Consider the following 27,286-nt stretch of genomic DNA (forward strand, 5'->3'; position numbering starts at 1 on the left):
CCCGCAACCCGGGGTTTTTATAACCCTGCCGGCTTCTCTCCCACAGAAGGGACCAATAACCGGAGGGGACTCCGCCTTGGCTTACCCGCCCCCTCCGAGCGGGGCGGGGAAGCGGGAGCGGCGTGCTGGAGAGGGGCGGCAGCGGAACGGGGAGCTGACGCGCGCGTGTGACATTTGGCCAGAGAGCCTCCGCCGGCGGAAGACTTCCCGGCACTTTCCTCGGCCCCCCGCACCGTCTACCTCAAGGGCATCGTCCGACGAGGCTTCCCGGTTTGCCCTCAGAGCCGCTCGGCGCGGGAGAAAGGCAGGTTTCCTGTTCGGCGAAAGGGACTTGCTGCTGCGCGGCTGGGCAAAGCGGACTCTGGACGGTGAGAGAGAAGTTGCTTGGAAGCGGGCAGTTGGCGCCTTTAGCAGCCGGAGGAAAGAGGCTTTCCCCTCCCCTCCCTTCTCTCTCCCCCTGACTTTCTTTTCCTTCCTTTTGTTGCTGGTCTTGTAGCCGGGGAGAGATTCTCTCTCTCTCGCTCCCCCCTCTCTCCCTCCGTCTCTCTCTCTCTCTCTCTCGGGGGGAAAAGATGCACACGACGCAGAAGGACACCACGTATACCAAGATCTTCGTCGGGGGTCTGCCCTACCACACCACGGACTCCAGCCTCCGGAAGTATTTCGAGGTCTTCGGCGACATCGAAGAAGCCGTGGTCATCACCGACCGGCAGACGGGCAAATCCCGGGGATACGGATTTGTAAGTTAGAAGGGACCGCCGGGGGTGGATGGGGTAAATGGGATGGTGGGGGTGATCGCTGAACAAGGGCGGGAGGGAAGACAGAGACAGGGAGTGGAGAGGACAGTAATCCCGCAGCCTCGGTCTCTCTTCCCCCCTCCAAAAGGGGGCTTGAAAAAATTGTGATTATTCGGTTGAAAGGTACAGAAGGCAAAGTTACCAACGGTAAATTTCCTCCAAACTTAAGCAACGTGTAAAGAAGGCACTGGAAAAACAACCTATGTAGGGGGGGGGTGTCCCACAATGAATACAGACCGACTACAATGTTGCTGGGATATTTAGAGGGTGGGGGGGTGGGCATACTTTCTTCTTTGAAGAGTTTGCTGTGCCTGCTGCGTGCTATGGATATTTTGCTTCATGCCTGTATAAGAAAACTTGCTAATAAAGTTTTGGCATTGGATGAAGCCAGCTGGCTGCAGACTGATAGGGACATGTTCATATTTTTATCTACGCTGGCACATGCTACTGTGTCACTGCAAACTTTCTGTGCCTCTGTTTCGGGAAACAGAATGCTTCGAATAGAACTGGGTTTTTAAAAAGTGTTTATTGTATTAATTACAGAGAGAGAGAGAGAGAGAGAGAGAGAGTGAGAGACAGAGAGAGAGAGAGAAAGAAAGACAGAGACAGAGACACAGAGAGACAGAGAGAGATAGAGAGAGAGACAGAGAGACAGAGAGAGAGACAGAGAGAGAGTGAGACACAGAGAGAGAGAGAGACAGCGAGAGAGACAGTGAGACAGAGACAGAGAGAGACAGAGAGAGAGTGAGAGACAGAGAGAGAGAGAGAGAGACTCCAAAATTCCGACACTGAAAAATACTGCCTAGTTGTATTTTCATTTGGATGCCGGGAGTTTATTTGTTTGTTTATTTAATAGGCCACCCAAACACCTGCGGGCAACTTACAACTAAACAGCCAATATATAAAAGAGTACAACCAACTATAAAGCAAAAATACCGAAACAAAACCAGAACAAAACAAAAAGGGAATCCCTGACCATTCTAATCTGAAAGAGTCCACCAGAAAGACTATTGTTTTACAATATCTGGAAGGTTGTTTTGAGGGTCACCGTTTTTTTGATACCCTTTGCTGTTTATTATCAAGGTAACCATGGCTGATCGAGCTGCTGCCGAAAGGGCCTGCAAAGATCCTAATCCAATCATTGATGGCAGAAAAGCTAACGTGAATCTTGCCTACCTGGGAGCAAAACCAAGAATTATGCAGCCAGGTAATCGCTGTGATTATTACCTTCTAATTTTAGAATGAGTGGTTTGGCAAATGAACAGCCAAAAGTTCTCGAAGAACATAGTCCTGAAGCATTTTATCGTCACCCGATTCTGTGATTTTAATTATGGCCAATTCATGTTAAGGATACTTTGTGTCAACGCAATAGGTATTACTGGTTCAAATGTAAGAATTATGTCCAAGAGTCATAATGTCATGTGATTTGCAGAATGTGGGCCAGAGCTTCCTAGAGCTGACATAAGACATTTGGAGCAGAAGATGAAAGGGGGATAAGTTACTTCTTCCCAAGGTATATGTACCTGCTCTAAAAATAATGTACAAACGATTATGGTCTCCCTCTATATATTACAGGGAGAGATTAATGTATATAGCAGTTCTTTCAAATATTCAACATTCTTCCTTTTTGGTGAGTCAGCTACATGTGATGTCCTCCTTTAATTGAAGAGTCTAATTTATTAATGGGACTAATTATTTAATTGATCAGAGATTCTAATTAAATGGAGAATCATTTTGTTTTATGTCACTCAGAATATAAATTTTCTTTTAATATCAAATTTAATATTCCTAGTACAATATTTGCCAGCATCAGTAGTCAACTTTTGATTTCTAAGAATCATCAAAAGCAAAATGCTTCAAAATGAAACTTGGAATAGCTTCCAGATTTTTATTTTGTATTTACAATAATAGTCAGCAACATGTTCTGGCACCATATATAACACCGTAATGTCTCGTAGGCACTTCAGAAACCAACTAAATTATGTAAAAATCAATAATTTGCCTAATTGCAATGATTTTTGATTCATAAGTTTATATTAATTTGTGGAGCAACAGACATCATTGGTGTGTGTCATTTCTGTGTTGCCAAGGCTAACTTCCTGAGTTATTTTAGTTGCTTATTATTTGATATTTCTTTTTTTATCAACGTTGTATTCCTGAAATACTATGCTCTTTTTTTCCCAGCCAACTTATTTATGGAAGGTTTTTTTTTCATTACTAAAATCAGCCTCCAAACAAGATCAACATGTTTTCTGTTCATCATTGAGGTAACTAGGAATAACCATGGTCAACCTCTACCCCACATTTATACGTTTAAACTCAAGATAAACGATTTGAAATTAAATAGTGGAGTTTAGGGATCTGTCAGGAAAATGAACAAATTATCACTAAAATTCAGAGGGTATAGACTTTTTAATAAAGGCACATGTATGTTCTCTTTAAACCAGGGGTCGCAACCTTAAACACTTATTTACACCCACCATAGAGTCTCCTCTTAGCACGGCGTCCTTTTTCCTCTATGTGTCCTAACTGAAAGCCCTATCAATTGTGGAATTGACCGGCCACAGGGAGCCACAGCAGAGGGATGAAAGAGCCACAAGTTGCTGACCCCTGCTTTAACTCATTAAGCCTCTTATTGGAGACATCTCCTACTGAAAGCACAAAGTCATCCCCACTTACGTAGAAAATTACAGGTTTAATTCTTTTGCATCGATTAATCCTTTTGGTTATAGTTATTCACTATAAAAATATTACGGAATTGTCTAGAAATCACATAGGATGAATGCGTTCACAAGATGGCCACCCTGTTGCCTTCTGCTTTCTAACTTACCTCATTTCTGTTAATTTTAATTGTTTGTTTATTATATTTATTATATTTATATGCCGCCCTTCTCTCCCGAAGGGGACTCAGGGCGGCTCACAACTCAAACCAGGGAAGGGGGATACAGACAAAAAATTAAAAACGACACATAACAATGCATAATTTAAAAACACATGACAGTCATACCATTCGAGACGGGGGCAGCAGCTCTTTAGCCCCAGGCCTGTCGGAACAGCCAGGTTTTAAGGGCTTTGCGGAAGGCCTGGAGGGTGGTGAGGGTTCGAATCTCCACGGGGAGTTCGTTCCAGAGGGTCGGAGCAGCCACAGAGAAGGCTCTCCTCCGGGTAGTCGCCAGTCGACACTGGCCGGCGGATGGAATTCGGAGGAGGCCTAATCTGTGGGATCTAATGGGTCTAGTGGAGGTAATTGGCAATATTATATATATATATATATATATATATATATATATATATATATATATATATATAATGTTTTAATATTTTCTATTTTTGCTTTTTTATGCTATAAGTAATATATATATAATGTTTTAATATTTTCTATTTTTGCTTTTTTATGCTATAAGTAATCCAAAATTGCTTGACAGTGAAATGGGCTTCATGCAAATTTAATGAATAAATAAAACAAAAATGCAAAGTTAAAGACTTTTATTATGAATACTAAAACTACATGAAAGCTAAAAATAGTCCCTTATTTTGTCTTTATATTTAAGTTCTAAACTAAGAAATGCCTTCAACTATTATGGGAATATATAGTATTGTATGTGTATCAGCTTTTAGCATTGATTCAGTTCAGACTTTAATTCAACCCCTTGTTCATTTTTTTGCTAGTATGTTGCTCATTCTATACCACAGTTCTCAATCTGGAGTAATTGATTCCATGAATTGCTAAAACAGAATTAGAACCCATTCATTTGATACACATTTGCAAGCCATGGTTTCTGCAAAGTATGATTTGGCATGGTGAATTACCAAGTAATTTTTATGAAACAAAATTGCCTAAATTGAGGGAATAATAAACTGTAGTATATTACAGTTAAATAAATGCAAATGACATTAATTTAAATTTGCTTTTTATCCTATTAACACAGGTCTGGGCCATTCAAATATAGCATTAGCTTGGAAAAAAGTTTTTTACTTCTGGTTTAGTTAATGGTTTATTAAAACAAACTAGGATCAAACCAATTTGGTACAGATAAAGGTTCCCAATCTTCCAGCCTCAACTAAGAGATTGGGAACATGAATATCCCTTTTTTATCTTGTCCTTCCATCATTGGTTTTAACTATGATATGGCATTGCCTCTTCACAGTCAACAAGTAACCAGATTAACACATAATATAATTCAGGCTCAATCAGTTATTTTGCAAAACTTCCTTTAGTTAGAAAAAGACAACATAGATCATACCAGTGCAACTCCCAATTACACAAGAGTCATGCACAACAGCCCAAAATAGCATCAATGCACCCCAAAAATTCTGCATTCCAGCAGATGATCTTGTGAGATTTCACACTTGGCTGCTGCAGGCTCATGAAATTTCAGTAGAAATGTTTTGAAAGAAAAGTTTTGGGGAAGGTAGGCAAGAGTTCCCAGGGCTGCCAGCCATCTGACAAAATTGTTAACTTACTCCCTTTATCATATTTAAAGCAATTCCTAAAAAGGGTAGCATAAACTTATACAAAAACATCCATACAAAAATAATCAAATACAAAGACCAAGTTTAGGAGACTGTGAACATTATGTCTGCCCCAAAATGTAATGATCTATGAGAAATAACAAGTCTTTTATCTTGAGGTATAATATTATTAATATTGCTGAAAGGAAAGATTACTATTAAGGCTGTGAATGCTTCAAAAATGATTCAGAAGCAGCGCAGTACCTTTCTGCTATTTGGTAAAGCAGCCTGATTTCCCCCCGTTTTTTAAATATGGGGCGGGATTCGGTGTGGTTGACTCATGCTGAGCTTGTCGGTTAGAACACTGGCAGCCTAGGTTCGAGAGCCCAGCACCACAGGATAGGGTGAGCTCCCATCCTTACCTTAGCTTCTTCCAACTTAGCACTTCGAATACATGCAACTGTGAGTAGATAAATAGGTACCCCTTCAGTGGGAAGGTAACAGCATTCCATAACGTCATGCTGGCCACATGACTATGGAAATGTCTTCAGACACCACTGGCTCAATGACCTTGAAATGAGTACACACACCCCCTATAGTCGGCAATGAGTAGGAGTAAAATCCGCAGGGACTCTTATTTTTTATGTATGTGGGCTTCCCCCCAAAAATGACTGCTGTTGTTGTAAGAGTGTATTAACTTTAATAAGCTGACTAGTTAAAATTACAGGCTTTATTTCACACATGAAAAAAGGTTTGAGTTTCAGTGAATTATTGCTACCCATTTATTTGCTGCCCACCTTGTGGTTCGAGGCGACTCTAAGCAGCAAATAAAAGTGAGGATCTACTTGCACAAGCTGGAAAGTTGTTCTTACAAATAATTTTCAAACTATGCAAAGACTCAGTAAAGGAGAATATTTGTAACTCAAGAGTTACAAGAAACATCTGCAAGAAAGCAACCACGTTCAGAGAACACTAAGGATCCTTTATGCAAGAGTCTTGTTACTATTTTACACTCTGTGGTATATACCAGCCATATTAATAATTTTTGGGTCATGTTCAATCATGTATTTTTAATATTGGAAGCAGCTAAATAACATAATTATTGTCTGGCCTCTGTGCCTCGAAAACCAGGATTATTTATTAATTAAATGAAACAAAATGCATTCATGTATAAAACATTTTCATGAAAGGTAAGTGACATTTTACCTGCTTTTCTTTAAGAACAATCCCAGGATAGTATTTATTAAGAGTATAAATCTGCAACGCTTTGGTTATTGATGTGGAAGTCCCATTTAATTTCATAGACTTTAATTCTCCATAGAGAGGTAAAAGATTGCCAACACAATGCAACAGAAGGAGTATCAGTATACAGAATGTGCTTTGTTTTGTTGTTAGGTTTTGCCTTTGGGGTTCAACAGCTCCATCCAGCCTTAATCCAGAGACCCTTTGGGTAAGTCGTCTCTAAACCTGTTGTTGTGGTTTTTTAGCTGTGGGAAACAAATAGTGTATACTTGTTAATGTCCTGTAATGTGACTTCTGGCAATAAAATTATTACTTTTTTTTCCCAAATATGCAGATTTAAAATGCCCTCGCTTCCTTAATGGTTTTCCAATAAGCGTTAAAGCTGGGGGGGATGGGTGCCCAGCACCTTGCACTGCGAAGCAGTCCTGTGCTGATAAGTTAATGTGGGGAAACCAGGTCTGCCTGTAATCAACACTCCAGTGTACCCCCCAACAATATATTTTTCTTTCTTAAGCTAAACTCAATGTTATTTATCTCTTTCTAATCTGACAGGGATCGTTTACAGTTAAGATAACTGATGAGAAGGATATGAGGTGGAATAGTTCTGTTTGGAATTAAACTCTGTAACCAGTAGACTCAAAACACACACAAACAAGCTAAAATGGTGATTAACGATGCATGTATGTTTTCTTTCTATAGTCCATAGATATCAGTGTGGTTTTTTTATTTATTTATTTATTTATTGATTACAGTAATGAAGTGGTGTTGATAGCTAAACTGTGTGCTTTTGTTTAATTGAAAGAGCTGTAGTGAAAGTTTTTGGTGGCTTTTCCATTTTGGTTTTTTTGTTGAGGAGTGTTGACTTTGCGAAGGGGAGCACAAAAAAAAAACAAATCCTCTTTCCCCCCCTCTTGCTTTCAAGCTGTAGCCTGCGACTTATTTATCTTCTTTTTAACCATATTTTGTAGTGATTGCTAAATTTGTGTGATACCGTTTTATTTTCTTTTTTTTTAAAAAAAGAAAGCTCAACATTGCTTGCATGTTACTTTATTTTTTGTACTTTGGGAAGGATGTGGAGCTTTTGTGTTATTAACAATACGCATCCACTTGCACTTTCCCATTAATGATTTTGTTTTCATCAGCTTTAACTTGCAGTATTCTTTAAACATGTGCTACTTTTAATAGAGCTTATGGTTTTTTTTTTAATTCAACGATGAAACTAGAAAAGGAATCTGCTTGAACTCTCTCTGCGCTCTTTTCTCCTTGCTAATCCTTGCTAAGTAAAACTCATGGTGAAACTGGAGAACAGTTTTGAAATACTATAACTTGCTACCATGAAATACTAGCAGCAATAATTGTATTTAGCCAGCTGAAGACTGAAAAAGACAACATCCAGATTTACATGTTACTGTGTTTGCACAAGGCGCTGAGCTATAAACTACCCAACCACTTTTTAGTCACAATCATAAAACATGGTTTACAAACTATAATTGCTGAGTTTATTTATAATGAACGACATTATGATTTGGTGTGACGTGTAACTCCAACCTGTAAGTTGATGCCCTACAGAGGAATTCTCATGATAGGGGCTTGGGCTATAATGGAAAAAGGAGAGAGAGAAGTGCAAAATGTTGTGCCTTTTCAGATAGCGATTTTCACCAATTTGGTGTCCCCAGATAAATTGACATATTTGCAGGTTTGGGGAGTGGAACACCAGAGACTGTTGGGAAAGGTGATATTTGCTGGCCTTTCATCCATTGATCATAGTTTTTGGAGTTTCACTTGATGCAACACTGGATCCAGTTCATTGCCTGTGATTATATGTAATTTTCTTGATATTTTATAAAATGCTTTAATTTCCCCAACTATTTGTCAACTTAGGGGAAGCAAAGATGTAGAAATGTTAAATCTGTCTGCCATTAACAGAAAAGCTAACTGCCTATATAGGAAGAACAAGGGAGTGGATCAGGGGTGGGTTTCAACCGGTTCGCGGCGGTCCCTGCGAACCGGTTGGTCGGCGAACCTGGAAGTAAGTAACTTCCGGGAACGGCGAAGGGTCCGCCCGCCCGCCCGCGGTCCTTACCCGGTTTTGACGAGTTCTGCGCTTCCACACATGCGCAGGACGCATACAGCGCCTGCGCGATCCTCCAGGAGCAGCTGGAGCGTCACGCAGATGCTAGTACGCATGCGTGCACCGCGCGCGTGCACGAGGACGCCGCCGGCCCCGTTCCAACCGAACCGGTTGGAACAGGGCGAGAACCCCACCCCTGGAGTGGATAAGCAAGATAAAGGCTTCAAGATACCAAGCTAAATAGATTTATAATCATACAAACTCTTATTCTAAATCTTAAGCCCATTTTTCTTCTTGAATACCAATAAGCAACCATACAAAAAAACCACAAGGGTTTTCCCCAAAAAAAACCTGTGATATTTTAAAAACTTCATAGTGTAACCATGTCTTAAATTGGCTTTTTCGTTTCTCTTAAATACAAAACATGTTTTAGCTATTCACCAAAATAAACACCTACCTATTTCCTTAAGAGGTGTCACTGTTCTAAATCAAATATTTATACAGTACAATTCACCAAAGCAACTAATTTTATTTAAATAGAGTGAGAGGAAAATTATTTTCTATCATCCTGACAGTTGTCACAAGATCCTTTATCTTCTCTTTACAACTAGAGAAGCCCCTCCCCCCCCAACCAGGATTGAAGTGTGCAAAAAAAGAGGATTTTTTTTTTCTCCCACATTGGTTCTCCTGACACTTGCTATTTTGTGAAATTGCAGCTTCAGGAAGACCATTCATGCTGGGATCATAGTATGGGAGGAAAGGTTGATTTCTCTTCCCTGAAACGTGGTTTGGCGCTAAGCCAGTCTATTGAGAAGGATAACCATATGCAAAAGGCTGGTGTTTTGTAAAAGAGGCAAATTCAACAAGTATAGTTTGGCATGCAGCCATGGAGATTGAAAGCCAAAAACTACTTAGTCAAAGAAACTACTTTAAGTAACACAGTTGCATACTTCCGTATCAAAAGTTAAGTCCTCTAAATTTAATAGAAATTGCTCCTTAGTAAATAAGTAAGTAAATAAATACTTCAAATATCTCAAAGTGATATTTTAGCTAAGTTGCAGCCCATCAACTTATGTAAGATAAGGCAAGATCTTCTGTTTTGTCCATTTGTTCACTTTTCTACAGTTCATCTACATTAGGCAAATGTTATAGATGCTTACATTGATTTAGTGGCATAAATAGTGGTGTCAAAGTCAGCATTCTTGAATATTGTGTGTTCATCGAGTAAAGAGAATGAAATAGTTCCAGCTATAGAATATATGATTTCATATTTCCAGAACCATTGAACTGAATGGCATGGCGATATGTGGCCTCAGGATTTTTTTTGCATACCAACTAATGTTGCTGTGCTCCAAAATAACTGTCAGATTGCAAGCATTACAGTATAATAATAAAGAAAAACAATATTATAAAAATTTGTAGGATAGGGTAAACCTCAATAAAGATTTTATGATATAATGAGTAGTTCAGAGACTGTTTTTAAGATAAATTTCAAAACATCTGCTGTCTATGTGGTATTCTAGTATGCAGAGATAATGATGGATCTTGGTACAATACCTTTTTTCTGATAAGATGAAGGATCTGGGTTGCAAATATCCAGATGACAGCAAAGAAATATAAAAACCCCAAACTCTTTGTTATCACCTAATCGTCACCAAGATGACTCCAGATGGATATAGTAGCCCTATTTTGCATATATGTTCTCCAGTCCATTGTTCTTGTCATAACAGTTGATGCTAGCCATATATTCATAAAATCTTTATTTATTCAGTTTTATCTTGCTGTTTCATCACTAAAAAATAATCCTATTTTAGTCTAGGAACTTTTAAATATATAAAACTTTATTTGCTCAGAATTTATTATTTCTTGGAATATATGTGCAAAATTGTAATTGCTCCACATGATGGCTTGTTGGATTTACTTGAATATAATATGAGCTGTTCAAACAGCCTCCCTCATCCCTTCTGGGTGTTCGCGGAGATGTTAATAATAAAAAATGGTAATAAAGTTTAGCTACTGTAATTTAGGGTTACTTTATTTTGGAAAATAATATATCCTTTACCTGAGTCTTAAGCTGATTTTTTTAAAATAACTTTACTAGGGACTGAAATATTTTTAAAATTCAAGATGATTTTTTTTAAATCCAGTGGTTTTCTTTTATCTTTCTGATTTCTTCATTTAATGCCTACATTTGGATGTTACAGAAGTACATGGTACCTTGTGATAAAAATAATACTTTAAACTATATGAATCTGTGTTAACATTAACTTCATGGAAGTAGCAATAGCACTTAGACTTATATACCGCTTCCTAGTGCTTTTACAGTCCTCTCTAAGTGGTTTACAGAGTCAGCATATGGCTCATATGGAAGGCTGAGTCAACCTTGAGCCGGTGAGAAGTTTAGAGGTTTAGAGCAGTGATCCCCAACCCCCGGTCCGCGGACCGGTGCCGGGCCGCGGAGTACCTGGCACTGGGCCGCGCAGCGGCCGGGGGCCATGCAACGGCCGACTTCACTCATGCAGTGCCGTCGCCGGAGGGGGGGAGCTGCGCGGAAGCACAGGAGCAAGTGAGGCGAGGAGGAAGAATCCCCCGCTACTACACCACCTCCGCCCCCTCCCCGAGTCAGCCGTCCCCTCAGTGAACGCCTCCGCCTCTTTCTCCTTTCTCGCCTCAGTCGGCTCGCCTGGAAGCGAGGCGAGGAGGGGGCGGACCATGCGTTGGAAGCGGAGCCCTTGGAGGCTGCTCTCTTCTTTTTCCCGCCCGGCCTTGGCTTGTGAGAAGGAACGGCGGGAGAGGTAGAGAGAGAGAGAGAGCGAGAACGTCGGGCAGCCGAGGGCGGGGGGGGTCTTTTGAGGGGAGATGGGGGGTGCGCGATTTTGGCGCCAGATTCAGGCCGCCGCTGCCGCTATTGCAGCGCACAGTGGAAAAACGGCGGTCTTGCCCACCCCTTCCCTGCCTCCCGCCCGCTCCAGTTGTGGGTGGGGGCTCGGTGCCTGAAGTCTCTTGCCTCTCTTCCAAAATTTCGCCAACGGGCATCGGTGAAGCGCGCTCTTTCTCTTCCTCACAAAACACATTTCCTTTCCCCCCACGCGTAGTTATTGGCGATATGCACTCTTGGAGGCTGCGCTCCCGGGTCGTGTTTCCTTTTTGCAGCCCATGAGAATGCCTGGTTCTGAGCCTCAAAAAACGAGAGTTCTCTTAAGGCTGCAAAAAAGGAATATACTTTGGTCCTTGAAGCGCTTTTCCTGTTATTTGGACATTATATATATATACGTACGTACGTACGGTATGTATATATGCATGTATGTATATATATGTGTGTGTGTGTGTGTATATATATATATATATATATATATATATATATATATATATATATATATATATATATATATATATATATATATATATATGTCTGTAGTCCATAATATAGTGATGATTTAAAAAAAAATTAGTTGAGCACATGGAATCTTTTTTCTTTTAGTATATTTTGGAGGTGGGGGCCCACTTTGTTATTTAAGATAGTATCTCCTTTTATATATCGTAGTGAAGATACCTAATACTCCCACCCCCTATTTCCCCCACCACAACCTTGTGAGGTGGGGGGGCTTAGATAGAGTGAATGGGCTTAATACTGTATTCTTTTTACATTGCTATCCTCTGGCTTATTTAATTTTGCCCTTGCTCTTTTTATCTTTGACCTTGATTAATTCAGCTGTTTATTCCTTAAAATCTACATACAAAATGGAAGGTGGGATATGATTCAGGTGTTGAATTGGGAAGGTGGATTTAAAAAGTATGTTTGTATTCCCCCATTTTCGCCCCCCCACCCCTGCGCGCGCTCAGCGGGCCACGGTAAAATTATCAAAGGCTGACTGGTCCGCAGCGATAAAAAGGTTGGGGACCACTGGTTTAGAGGTTTATTTATATGCCGCCCTTTTCCCTGGGGGGACTCAGGGCAGCTCACAATCCAAAGGAAGGGGGGAAAACAGACTTTTACATATAAAACAATACATGGTTAAAACACAACATTCAACCCATTCGTGCGGGTTACAATCTTTAGCCCCAGGCCTGACGGGATAGCCAGATTCTGAGGGCTGTGCGGAAGGTCTGGAGGGTGGTGAGGGTACGAATCTCCACGGGGAGATCGTTCCATTGGGTTGGAGCTACCACCGAGAAGGCTCTCCTCCGCGTGGTTGCCAGTCGTCATTGACCAGCGGATGGAACTCGGAGGAGGCCTAATCGATGAGATCTAATAGGTCGTGTGGAGGTGATTGGCAGTAGGTGGTCTGTCAAGTACCCAAGTTGGCTGCATTAACTCAATAACCACTAAACGGTGTTTACAAGCAATAAGAAAATTATCCACTGTGGTCACCTCAGATTATATAGCCAATGATGATATATAAACAGTTTGCATTTTTTTTCTTCCATCACCAGTAATTATCCTGGTTACCTTTCCAGAGGTTGCTCAACGATAGATAGATAGATGGATGGATGGATAGATAGATAGATAGATAGATAGATAGATAGATAGATAGATAGATAGATTACATTTTTGTAAAAACAAAAAAAACCCAAATGCAGACATCCTGTACCCTGAATGGAATCAGAACTGCTGAAAGCAGGATGGGAGAAGTGTAATTCTCCCCCGGTGTTCTTTGTTTCCCAAAATAACTTCCTGCCAGCCCTGAAGGGATAGGAAACAAACCAGAGCAACAGAGATAAAACTGAAGCAACAATTTGGGGGCTACCCCTGCAGCCTTGCTAGTTTTTCAGTGGCTGTTAAATCTAAAGCAGGACAGTGGCATGATTGTGAATAGGTGATTGAGTTCAACAGATTTGATAAGGCTTTCTGCTTTGTTGAGCTTCAAATATTGACACAGGTTCCTTTTCATATATGGGCAAAGCAGGGAAGGGGTGTTGACTGGCATGAGTATTGTCTATAAGAGTGCCAGGGAGATTCCTGCTCTGCTTTTTGTGTCTCACACATTGCTAGAATCAAGACAGGTTTATTTGGAGGAAAACACAGTTAGAATGACTCAGATTTATTCACTGAATGAGTCAGATTATGTGCTTGCTGGTAGACTTTATTATTTATTTTACATTATTTATATGTTGCCCACATTGAACGATTCTCGGTAGCACATAGCAAACAGAAACATCTTGTTAACTATCACCAAAATCAAATAATAAAATTAGAGGTAATCATCTCTAACTTTGAAACGCTGTGGACTTCATAATCTCCCAGTGCAACTTACAGAATTGGGCATTCAAGCAGGCTCCAAGTCAATGAAATTCAGTTATTTGATGCTTAATTGGGTTAATTAAATTTGACTCATTTGAAAACAGGTTGGAACCTTCATCCAATTCTTCTGCAAATAATACATTCAAAAGTAAAAATAAAGTACCAAACTTATTTTTAATTAGGTTTATATCGTGAAATGAGTAGCAATTAATTAAAAGAATACTAGAAGTAAATGTTTCCAAAATTTTCCTTATGCCCTGTCAAATTCAAAAGGCAAAATCCAAAATTCTGGAAAGGGGCTAGGTCATTCTTATCATAATAAATCTTAGCTTACTGTGATGTTACTGCTTTTATACATGACTGTCTATACTCTACTGGAAATCTGTTATCACTTAAAATAGTCTGATTCCACTGCAGTTTCTGTGGAAATGCTAAATGCTTTAAAGGTAGTGCTCAACTTAAAACTGAACCCCAATTTTTTATTGCTAAACAAAATAGTGAGTTTTGCCCAGAGGTGGGTTCCTACCAGTTCGCACCTATTCGGTAGAACCGGTTCGTCAAATCTACCGAACCCGTTAGAAGAGGTTCCACCAGTGGACCCGGAAAGCAGGCCACACCTACAGAAGAGGTTCCAAAAATTTTTGAAACCCACCACTGGTTTTGCCCCATGTTATGACTTTTCTTGCTACAGTTGTTAAATGAATCACTGCAGTTGTTGTATTAATAACCCTGTTGTAAAGTGAATCTGGTATCCTATTAACTTAGCTTGTCAGAAGGTCACAACAGGTGATCACATGAACCCGGGACACGGCAACTGTGATAAATATGGACCAATTTCTAAACATCCGGATTTTGAACATGTGACTGGCAGGATGCTGCAACAGTCATAGGTGTGAAAAATGGCCATAAGTAACTTTTTTCAGTGCCGGTGTAACTTTGATCACTAAACAAAAGTTTGCAAGTTGAAGATTACTTGTATTAGCCTGTTGTAAGTTAGCCCAAAGTATTAACTTTGTGATAGTATTCATACACGCAAAAAATATTTAGATCAATATAATTAATCATTGAAATCAGTAGGGGTTGAATTCTGAATAAAAATGCATAAGATATATAAGTTCAGCACACACATAAAAGTGAGTTATTTTGACAGGAATAAATCCAGATTTTACAGTAATATATTGTAATATGCATGATTTCTCAAAAGTGAGACCCATTAAGGTTTTTTTTTATAGCTGACATACTAGTCCTTGAACCAGCAAAATATATATATATGCTGGCATAAAATATGATGTCCTCACTGACAGAGCTTATCCTGATATAGACATTAAACTGGAAAATGATTCTATCCATATTGATGGTTCAGAGTTTATGTTAAGAGTTGGAAGTCCTTCCAGCTTTGTTTCCCCCACCTCCTAGTACCCATTCCACCACGTCACCCATAGGTATGAAAGTGCCCATCAGTTATTCTCTTTATTATACATTGGGATAGGAAAGAACCTGGGGAGGCAGCAAGTTCTGACAATGGCTGGATAGATAATTTTTAGCAATCCATCAAAACTCTGTTTTTGCCTTTCTGCTCTACAAGTGAATTCAAAATGAGCCTGAAAATTGTCTGCTAGACTCCTTTTGAACATAGTAGTTTAGCATTCTTACAGAATAGTGCCATTCCAGAACACTTCTTAAACCTGTAATGGGCTGCCAGACTCCTAGACATGGTTTGAGAACTGCTCCAAAGAACACGAAACCCATATTTAAACTACAGCTAACAGGTGTGGGAAAAGAAACAGAAAGAGAGCTGTCTCTTGCCACCATGCAGCTGTTCCACCACTACTGTCGGTCAGCTGTTATTCACGACTCTGGTCCGGGGAGACCCCGGTTTGGGAAAAAAAAATGGGGTAGCCTATTTCCTAGGGGAAAAAATGGCCCTAGAAGACAGAATGCAAAGACTGAAGGGAGAATGGCCTGCCCATGCCAGCTTCAGTTACTGATACGTAGTGAGTTCACCACATTCTCTTGGTTAGTGAAGTGCCTGCAGCTGTATCTCTGATAAGCTTTTTATGAGGGGAAATATTGTTTTAATTCCAGTACAGCTAAAGATAAATTAAGGCCTCCTCGGGTATTTGTTGGAGATCAAATGCAACGTAATGCCACGAGGACCCAGCACAATATATACAACCTAAATCAAAAATCTTATTTATGCTTGATAGAAGTAAGAAAACTCTCTGTTCAATAGAGTTACTTGCATGTTAGTGTGTATTTATAGTAATCTTGAAGGAAAATTGATTAGTTTCAGTGCCTATTTCTAATGTACCAAAGAAAATTACCTTTAAAAAATCTGGAAAAAAAGTGCGGAAACCAGCATTTCTCCCAAAAGTAAGTTCAGAAGAACATCTTTCAATCTATTGTGCAAAGATGCCTCAACAACCTAATGAGAAGCTGCTCTTTAACCTCTTGACCTTGAAGAACATAAAAGGAGCTAGCATTTTAGTATCATGACAATCTCTGCATGCTGGCGTTTCCAACAGATGGACGTTTACTTTGGCCTTATAAAGCCATTTTACTCAGCTGGAAGCTCTTGTCGCATGACAGATGATCAAAAATAGACCCACTGCAGCTTGTGCTGTCAATCATGTGAGATATGGCATAACAGTGGGCGCCTGGAGAGAGTGCATGCACATTGTAGGCTACAGAGTTCTAAAGGGGTAAAGTTTCATAATTCTCCCACCTGTTAGTTTCTTGACTTAATAGAAACAAATTACGAGAGCTTGAATACATATATTCATCATGATATCTAACAAGGAAACAACTTTAGAATCCATGATGATGCTTCTGTCAGAACAGAGCTATGACTTAACTATATAATAAAGTGATCTGCATGTGATAGAAATCATCCTTGGCAATTGATCTGTTTTTAAATGAGCATTATGATCAAATTACTTGATGTACGGTTTATATCTATTTAAAACCATATAAAAACAAAAGTTGTTATTGACTTTAATACCACAGATTTCTTTACAGAACCCTTAATATAAGAGATTAATCAGTTTTGCTGTATTTTTTTTAAAAAAAATCTTAAGTGACTGTCATTATTCTGTTCAATAACCTCTTCTTATATATGTGTGTCGCTGTTTTCCCACCCAGGACAGTAGGAAACTAATGATACATTTTTGTTAGTTAGAGCTTTAATATCGAATTGTAGGCATTGAAGGGGCAGTGATCAGTTTCAAAGCAAAGCTGTATGGATTTCAAGTCCAAAAAATTACTTTCCAATGCAGTAATGCTATATAACTAAAAACAATTTTTGCTTGGCAACATCGTATGAACATTGAAAATATTCTTCATTTCAACGCACCTGTATTAATTTGGTTATAACAGGATGATCAAGCGGACGTAATCTGGGCAATAGAGGAAAAGGAAACTTACAACATTGCATGAGAAGCTGAAAGCTTTCATTCTGCATCTGAAGCTGTGTGTGTGTGCGCGCGCGCGTGCGTGTTCCCTGGATTTTATCAGAATTATGCAGGAGGGAAAGTTTGATTTCCTGATAAAAGTTTTAGCTGCAAGTTAAAACTTTGGAGAAGATTCTGTTTATTCCAAAGAGAGTAATAGGTTGGATACATAAGATACAAGAGATCAATCCATGTACATATAGATGGGGAATTAGCAATTTGTTTAGCTGTAGCAACAAGCAGAGTTTATTTTAAGCCATGCAGATTTATTTAGAGATTTTTAGGCAAAACATTGTTTTTCAGCTTCACCCTTCTAATGCGTAATAACCACAGTCTCCATTACCAAGCCGTTTGTAAGTAAACCTGAAGCTTTTGGGTGTTGAAAGCACAGCTGAAGTATTGTTATCTATATATATTTATGATATTTATTACAAATATCAACAATGCCCTGCTTGTGCTTCTAATGGTACAAAAAAAAAGGTAATGTTTAATAGTAAGGAGAAGTATGTATGTAATAACAGCAAGGTTGTTCCTCAAAATATGTTTCTCCTTTTTTTTTTTTTATTAAACACTAGATCTACCTGAACATAATTCCACTCCAGCTCTCCCTATTTCCTTCCAAAGCTATGCCTTATATAGAAATAAGGGAACTGGCACAGGATTCCGTGGCCTGATATGTCTTAACAGGTTTGACTTTCATGGCCTCTTCAGAAGTGTGATGCACATCTACCCACATCTACCGAGAGGTCACTGTCATGTATTTTTAATGGCATCTGTGTAGCTTTCCCCTCAATAGCCTTTTGTGACGGAGTGAATTGCACTATAGTTCGTTTGACAAGTGTGATTCTTGCTGTGTTTACCACACCTGTGAACTTCTATTTAAACTCCTTTTGTCGCCTGTGTTTTATTTATGTATTTATTTATTTTTTTTAATAAGGATGACTGAAGTTGCAGAGGAATTAATGTGTGCATAGCAATTCAAGTAGGATTGCCACAATACAAAACAGTTATTACCCTAATACTTTTGAATAATGTGGGTAATGCAATGAAACAAGTAAGAAGCCGGGTGGAAACCATCAGTATTGGACCATGGAACTAAACATGCAGGCTACCAAAATATATATACTAAGGAAAGAGTCATATGAACTCTCAGTATATTACAATTCTTGGGGGGGGGGGGAAACTAGTCACTTCTCTGTGGCTATGCACCCCGTCTTCCAGCCCCAAACCAGGATTCTTTCATTTTTCTTTTAACCAATGTACATTTTAAGATTATCAGTATTTTAAAATTAGCTGTGTTCCTTTATAGCGATTCTGATCAGTGTTGTTAAGTTGGCATTAACACTGTGACACTATTTAAAAAAAACAAACCATTTTCATCGGTGTGTCTCCTTTTTAGCTTGTTAGGTGATCGCTGAAATTAGTTATTGTGGCAACCCTATGCGTATAACAACAACTAAATTTGAGTTTGGTTTTTTAGTTCTGAACCGGGGGAGTGAGGTTTCCCAGTGGTCTAACTTTATCTTCTGTTTTTCAACAGGATCCCTGCTCATTATGTATATCCGCAGGCTTTTGTGCAACCTGGGGTGGTTATTCCACACGTCCAGCCTACAGCTGCTACTTCCACCACACCATACCTTGACTACACGGGAGCTGCGTATGCTCAGTATTCGGCGGCGGCGGCCGCTGCAGCAGCAGCAGCCTATGACCAGTATCCCTATGCAGCTTCGCCAGCTGCTGCAGGATATGTCACCGCTGGGGGATACGGCTACGCGGTCCAGCAACCTATCACCGCAGCAGCGCCTGGAACAGCTGCAGCTGCAGCAGCTGCTTTCGGCCAATACCAGCCACAGCAACTGCAAACAGATCGTATGCAATAGCAGACGGACGTTGCAAGAAAGCACCCTTTGTTATTATTCCTATCAATTTACCTTCAAGCCTTTCGGTAGAAATAATTAACTTTTAAGTTATCCAGCTTTAAAAACAAAACAAAACAAAAAAACGCTACAATGCAACAGAATAGTATAGGAACAAATACCACTGTCTTTTAAAGCATTATACCTCCCGTAGAATGAATAATATTGTGGGATAAGGTATTGTAAGAATTTCTAAGCATCATCTTATCATGAAAAGCATAGCTGAAGTAACCAAAAAAAAAAAAAAAAAAAGCAAGCTGTTTTTTTTTAAAAAAAATAAGGTGCATTTTACAGTATCCAGGTAAAAAGTTCAGGTGAGCAATACATAAATGATCAAGTGGAAGATTATTATTACTTAAATATTGAAAGTGCTGGCTATCATTACAACTTTTCAGTAAGGCCTATTTTGTGTGAATGAGTAGAAAAATATTTTTTGACAATCTCATATTGGGCGTCGAACAAACTAAGGAAGATGACCCTTGGGAGGTGGGGGGAAGGGTAGACAGCATCAAAGTTATTTTCTCATCTGTCCTCTCTATGAATGGGACTATGGAGCAAGTGGCGTGGAATTAAAGGGTGTAACAGCTGTACAGACAATCCATGACACAGCCCGTTCTGGAAAGAACACATCACTTGTTCTCATTTGATGAGGTTGTCACATTCTAATCCCTCTCCCCATCCTGTTTCACTTTTAGGGAAATTTGACTGCTACAGTCAGCTATTCTGATTCTAAAACAGGATCAGCTCTCTCCTACAACAGCTTTCTCCTTTTATTTACTGTATCTATTCATGGCTTGTGAATAAAGGCAGGAAGAAATTTGCTGAATTTAAATATTTAAGAACTGTACTAGGGAATGCATTTTAAAATGATTTGTACTCAAGTTAATTCCTATTTAAGTATTTATTTGCAAAACATAGGCCTCTTCCATGCGGCTACTTGTTGAGACTGCAATTCTTCAAAGGTTAATTCTATGTGAGCTATATTGTGCCTTAATTGTAATGCTATTTAAAGATATATTTATTTTGAAAGTTGTACGATGCTGCATTCTAAAGAAACCCACTTTAGATGTGAAACTGTAAAATATTGTATTCATCTCATAGTGTAAGTTATTTAGCAGGTTTAGGAGTAGAATATAAAATAATAACCTAAGCAATTAAAGATGCTGACATAGGCTTATTGCCTTCAATAAGCATACCTTTGTAAGGGTATTTTAAAACTTTTGGAAAAGTTTTGATCTTTAAAATGCTAGTTTCATGATTTTCCCGCTGTTTCACTGACTGAATATCTGTTTTCTTGGATGAAAACTTTACTGTTTTTCAGTAAAACTTAACTTACTCTGAAAGACGTTAAAATACTACACATACCAATTGAGGAATAAGACTCAATTTAAACATTACTGTGCTGTATAATAGGAGCTATATTTATATCATTGGCCACACACATCCATAATAACGTCTGCATAGGGAAACCATGTGAATTGGCTGAACAATATGGGGGGGAAAGCAATGGTACCCTGTTTCCCTGAAAATAAGACCTCCCAGGATAATAAGCCCAATCGGGCTTTTGAGCACATGCGCTAAAATAAGCCCTCCCCCGAAAATAAGCCCTCCGCGAAAATATTGCAATACAGCAGCAGCAACGAGGTGATCATGCTTGCCGCCTCCTGCACCTCAAAAATAATAAGACCTCCCCAAAAATAAAGCCAAGTGCTTATTTCGGGGGTCAAAAGAAAATAAGACCCTGTCTTATTTTCGGAGAAACACAATATTTGTCCAGCCCATGAGTTCCCTGTAAACCCTTTTGTTTGTTCATGTGGTGACCGAGTTTCAGATAAATAGCTCCAGTACCATAACAGTAATCCAGAGTTGAATCTTAAGCCCTTCTGATCTTGTTGGGACTTTTTCCTCAACCGGGTATATTAATGATAAGTCTGAAGCCCCAATCTTAAACACAGTATGTGCAAACACCATAAAGGAATACTCATCATGCCTTTAGAGTGGGTTATTGGTATTTTCTGCTATGAAAAGGGGTCATTTTTCAGTTTCATCTCTACATAGATAAACTATTGTTCCTTAGCTAGGAAATGCTGCTTTCATTTGTCCTGTGAAACTGCAATAATTTGTAATTTTTATTCTTGACCTAAAAAGAAATTTAATATTTTGGACTGTATGGGAATCTTTTTATACTTGAACAATTTCATAAAAGGGAAGACAGGATAGCATTTTTATGGATTTCTCCAATGTCACTGGATTTATTTTGAATACTAGCCAGTGTTATATAACATGACTACTGTGCATGTTATTTATTATGTATATTGCTTTATAATGTTTCAGATCTTCTAATCTACACACTTGTATTAAAATAATAAAAATGTCATTGAATCCAAACCTTTTACAGTTGTACACAAAATAAGTTTCTTAATGCATCAAGACATCTTGAAATGCATTTCAGAGTTCCCCTATTGAGTAAACAGATGGTTCATGGTTTTAAAAAGGTTGATTGAGACAAATGAAATGTTACTTACTTTGCCTTTATTTATGCAGTGCTGTCAAATTAAATTTTAAACAAGTGCTATAACAATGCAGTGCATAATTAAGTTGTGGAATATCAGCATGCTATTCCTCTAAAACAGTGGTTCCCAAACTTGGCAACTTTAAGACTTGTGGACTTCAACTCCCAGCTCTGCTGGCTGGAGAATTCTGGGAGTTGAAGTCCACAAGTCTTAAAGTTGCCAAGTTTGGGAACCACTGCTCTAAAAATTGGAATCAGGCCTATAAATCCATTAAAAAAAAATCTGTTCTCATTTAGAAAGAATATAAATTTGTTTTGTCTTTGCAATTTCAAAATAGTGTGCACCTTATTGAAATAATATGCACACTCTTCTGAGCGTCTTATTGGGGCAGACAGAAATTAAACATTTTCTAAATCAGGGGTCCTCAACCATTGGTCCATGCTGGGCTGCAGCCCATTCGCAACTGGGCTGTGGAAGCGGTGGGCGAGCGTGTGATGCTGCACTTCTGAAAGCGGCACGCACATGTGAAACCATCCCCTATCCCCTCCCTCCCACGGCCCCCAGTTGGAGATTGAAGATCACTGTTCTAAAGAAATGGCCACAGATCTGTGTGTATTCACATGATCCCACATTCCAAGATTACATCCCTTGTGCTACAGCAGTGGTTCCCAAACTTGGTAACTTTAAGACTTGTGGACTTCAACTCCCAGAATTCTCCAGCCAGCTCTGCTAGAATTCTCCCAGAGAATTCTGGGAGTTGAAGTCCACAAGTCTTAAAGTTGCCAAGTTTGGGAACCACTGTGCTACAGTATCAAAAGAGGTAAAATTGAAGGGACTGATGCTATGTATATCTAGGTGTAATTTTTTTAATATGCAGTTTCATTACAAAACAAATCACCTCAGTGTAATTATTCATCATAGTTATTATCTATCCTTCGCTAAAACGTGAAAGGCTTTTCAGAGTTGAGGTGGAACTTAGGAAACAGAGAGAAAACACTAGGAGCTGTTTTACTAAAAGTATTCTTAGAGTTGTTTGAAATAGGTTTCATTTTTCTCTCATTATGTATTTAGGAATTTAAAATAATGTCTTAGTTCACTGATTATTTACTGTATAATTTAGGTGTGCTGTTATTTTATTTTCATACTGCAAGCATACTGTACTTGCGGTTTCTCCCAGAATAGTTAAAAGTGATTTACAATAATAAAACTCAGAAATTTAAATAAAACCAACAATCCTTAAAATTAACAGATTCCAAAGTTTAAAATGTTCGTGTGTGTGTATGTGTGTGTGTGTGTGTATGTGTGTGTGTTATTGTCACTGCCCCTTCATTTAATAACCAAGAAAGAAACCACTCAACTCCTTATTTCAGAATTAAGTGTACTTTTCCTGGCTACAAACAAAAAAAAAGCGAAGCAAAGCTGAATCTGAATAAAAGGCGCGAAAGCAATAGATATCAATACAAAATTCAATCCCCTCCCCTTGGTACCCCAGTCCATAGTCCAATCATATTTCACCCAACTGTCAGGTGGGAGACATCTTCAAAAATCATCATCAGGATGGAATGGACAGTTAGCCTTGGCGGGAAACTCCCACATGCGCAAAGAGATGGTGAGAATAACTCCCTAATTAAACAGTCCTTAACCAACCCATTCTTTCACAAATGTTTGCAGAAACAGTCTGCATGCCTAGGTACTTGATTTTATACAACTGTGGCCATGGAAGTGATTGGAACACCTGGTTCTGATTATTTGGACGGGTGAGCGAACGCTTTTGGCAATATAGTGTATCTATCTATCTATCTATCATCTATCTATCTATCATCTATCTATCTATCCATCCATCCATCCATCCATCCATCCATCCATCCATCCATCCATCCATCCATCCATCCATCTATCTATCATCTCCTGGAGGAAGGAAATAGGATTTCCATATTGCTGCCAAGAAGCTATGTGGACATTTCATTAAAAGTACCCAAAATGAATTGAACACCAGGTTGACAATTGCTTGTTATGTATAATTGTGTTAATAAAGCAAAACCGCACACCTTCTACATGAACTTGCAGCGTTGTTAACTATCAGGTGCTACATTGTAGGGATAGAGGAAAGATTACGTAAAGACATGTGCACCACACTGCCATGATCTCGGTGGCTGTTCACCTCTTAACCTATGAGCTCACTTAATTAGCTTCACCAGGCACTACCAGGAACTATTGAGTTATGTGAGACTCTACCCTGGGTGGGATGTTCTTAGAGATTGACAAGGAGAATATGCCAATTACAATGCTGTTGCTATATGCTCATTACTTTGCTTGTAAAAACTGTATAAAAAGAATAAACCCTGCAAAGGCAGGGAGGCATTTTGAAATGAACCCTGTGATGTCTGGACTCTGAATCCATCACTACATGCAGGATTCTATTAATAAGAAATGTCATGTGGAAAACTGTAAGTCAGCCATGTTTAAAGAAACAAAATACTAGGACATAGCACCTTGTATTTTCAAATGAGATCATCTAGTATATTTGACAGAAATGATAACACAATTAGCTGTCTGACTGAAGTGCAGATACACTTCAGGAATGTATTTTTCCAGATTGGAGGACTCCTGGAAAGTTTGTATTATTTAAATGTTACAAAATGTGTACTCACTCTATCTCTAGGAAATACAGGAAAACTGCCTAGAAAGAATGCAGGAGAGACAACAATTAGTAGGCTTCCTATTCATTTTGCAGCGTTCCTGGCATGGTAACATGGCATCCTCACACTGAAATTAGATTTGGAGGCAGACAAGGGACAGTACTAGGGTTCAGAAGGATTACCAGAGGTCGCCTTCCATTGGAAAAAATAGTCCAGTCCCTTTATCCACAAATAAACATAACCTTCTGCCCACAGAAGGAAAACGTGAACTCGTAGAAATCATACACAAAAAAATATGTAGAAGGGATGTTGTAGCTGGATAGTGACAAACAAATATAATGCTACAGGCGGTCCTCAATTCATCCTACAACTGGGACTGGGAACTGGCAAAAATGTCACAAATTGTGGTCATGAGTTCATAGGATGCAGCAATTGGTCCTAAATGTGAGCAAATTGCTAAGTGCCTAAAATGTAGTAATACGACCACAGGGAGGAGTGTGATATTTTACAATTGCTGGAACTGTTTTATGGGCCAGAAAGTTAATGGACCATAAGGCACACTTTCTGAGGCCATTGTAAACTTCTAACAATCATTAAATAATCCGTCGTAAATCGAGGTCTACTGTACCTGTATTAATTTCAAGAGCAATCTAATTTCACCCCCAGAAAACTATTCAGGTAGTTCTCAACTTACAACCATAATTGACTTATAACCAAAATTTATGTTGCTAAGTGAGAAATTTGTTAAGAGAGTTTTGCCCCATTTAATGGCTTATTACCATAGTTGTCAAGTGAATCACTGCAGTTCTTAAATTAGTAAATAAGTTATTAAGTGAACCTGGTTTCCCCATTGACTTTGCTCATCAGAAGGGAATCACATGACCCTGAAATACTGCAACTGCCATAAATATAAATTAGTTGTCAAATATCCCAATGTAAATCAGATGACCACGGGGGAACTGCAAGTCGTAAACGTGAAAATATGGTCGTAAGTAACTTTTTTTCTGTGCTGTTGTAGCTTTGAATGTTCACTAAATGAATTGTTTATTATTATTATTATTATTATTATTATTATTATTATTATTATTATTTATTTTGTTACATAAATAACACATACCCACACTAGTGGGGGAAAAAAAATCAAAACACAAAAAAGACAAAAAACAGAAAACAAGGCAGGGGGAAAAAAAGAAAAAACAGGGGAAAAAAAGAACACAAGTATATATTAAAAAAAAGTATATCAGCTGGTTACAACATGTTTTTGTGCATCTCTTCCATTAATTCATATTAATTCAAATATCTTAACTCAAATGTTTACCATATTGACATCATCATACCTCCACTTTTAGTTGACTACAGTTGTTTAAACATATTTCATCCTTAACTATGCCAAAGATTTAATCCATAACCACATGCTAGCATTTCATTTACTTGTTTATAAAATCCTCCATTAACATCAAATCCTCATATCCTGTTTTAGCTAAACATCCATAATATTTAATACCAAAAATTCCATCCTCCATGTATATAGTTTATTATCATTCTCCTTTCTTTATGTAATTATATCGTATATCATAACATTTTCCCCATATTAGTTAACATTTAACTGTATATAGTTTTATTTTATTTTTTAATAGTGATAATTATTGTGATTAATAACCTTTGTATATGGTCCAAAATATTTCTAACGTTCCCTTCTCATATCCAATTATTATTTATCATATCAACTCCACATTATATACATTACTATCATTATCAATTATTATTCAACTATGTCTATTACAAATAAAATTAATTAGGTTTAGCTAATTTTGAATTGTATTCTTCCATCTATCAGCCTGTGTCTCTCCAACTAAATGAATTGTTGAATGTCAAGGACCACCTGTAACTGAGTGATATATCCTCTGAAAAGAGTAACAGAGAAGAGCGTCCCATGGACTTCATAAGAAAAGGCAGTCTTAAAATGTATGTGTTGGTGACAGCGCTTTATCAAGCTTAGCCGATCCTGAAAAATTAAGCAGTATTGGAAGTGGTTAACTCCTGGACAGGAGACCATTAAGAAATACCCAGTAGTACTTAAAAGTAAAAAAATAAAACTATTTCAAATCGGCCCCCCATCCCCCAGCCATTCCCTAAACGTGTCCATGACGTTATCACAAATCAAGCATTATTCAAAAGAGACTGCACTGAAATAATATCGATTTAATTTTCATTCAACTGATAAAAGTTTATAACAGTATAATTAGAATAATTTAGCAAGAAACCTAACATATTTTCAATGATTCCAGTGTTCACGGCTATCTTTTTTAATGTTGCATTTTTAAAATGTTATATCATTTTTAATACACTGAATTATTAACATTAAAATAACCATCCCTCCTTCCAAAGCAATGCATCCCCATAGAAGCAGTTTGGAAGGCTGCCAATAGTTTCCTCTTTAAAGCTTACAGAGTTTAGTACCTGATTATTTGAAAGATTGCCTACGTTAATAGGAACATTTTTGGGATCTAAGGTCCATAGAAGAGACCTTCTTAGTGATCAGCCAATTCCAGAAGCTTATTTGTCAGGCATGGGAGAGAGAGCAACTTCCTACACTGATCCCAAGCTTATATATTCTACTTTCTTGAGGACAGGGTGTTCTTTAAACATACCCAAACCAGCCACTGAGCTATGGAAACCTTAAAGCAATGATAAAATATCAGTAAGAACTTCTGGATCATTTGGGGTGGATATAGAGGTATTAGGATGAGCCTTAAGGATGAGATCAGTAGCATTTCACATCCCAGAGGCCTATGATCATTTTTCATTTTACAATTTTTATCTGAATTGAAAAATATCCCGGAAAAAAGGCAATGACAAATCATTTCTTCATCATTGCCAAGCAATTTGCATGGTTTCAGGAAGCTGTGATTTAGAAGTAGAAAATTATTTTGCAGGGCAAGTTTTGGAAGGTCTTAATTTTTGG

General features: G+C 38.5%; 1 protein-coding gene and 1 long non-coding RNA gene across 3 annotated transcripts in view; one reads left to right on the forward strand and one right to left on the reverse strand.

The window, feature by feature from the left end:
- Positions 1-20,736, forward strand: LOC116523637 (RNA-binding protein 24). Of its 2 annotated transcripts, XM_032238764.1 has the most exons (5): positions 1-368; positions 497-740; positions 1,881-2,004; positions 6,645-6,699; positions 18,794-20,736. In XM_032238764.1, exons 2-5 carry the CDS (start codon positions 573-575, stop codon positions 19,131-19,133), a joined length of 687 nt encoding a protein of 228 aa, XP_032094655.1. In that variant the 5' UTR covers positions 1-368; positions 497-572; the 3' UTR covers positions 19,134-20,736. The 2 variants fall into 2 exon arrangements, with proteins under 2 accessions (XP_032094655.1, XP_032094654.1); XM_032238763.1 differs by having other exon boundaries at positions 1-740.
- LOC116523638 overlaps positions 6,659-27,286 on the reverse strand; it is a 22,031-nt gene continuing 1,403 nt past the window's right edge. The window contains exon 3 of the long non-coding RNA XR_004257095.1: positions 6,659-6,736. This is a non-coding gene — a long non-coding RNA (uncharacterized LOC116523638). The remainder of the gene's footprint in view (positions 6,737-27,286) is intronic.

The sequence above is a fragment of the Thamnophis elegans genome, unplaced genomic scaffold, assembly GCF_009769535.1.
Source record: "Thamnophis elegans isolate rThaEle1 unplaced genomic scaffold, rThaEle1.pri scaffold_76_arrow_ctg1, whole genome shotgun sequence".
NCBI lineage: Eukaryota > Metazoa > Chordata > Lepidosauria > Squamata > Colubridae > Thamnophis > Thamnophis elegans.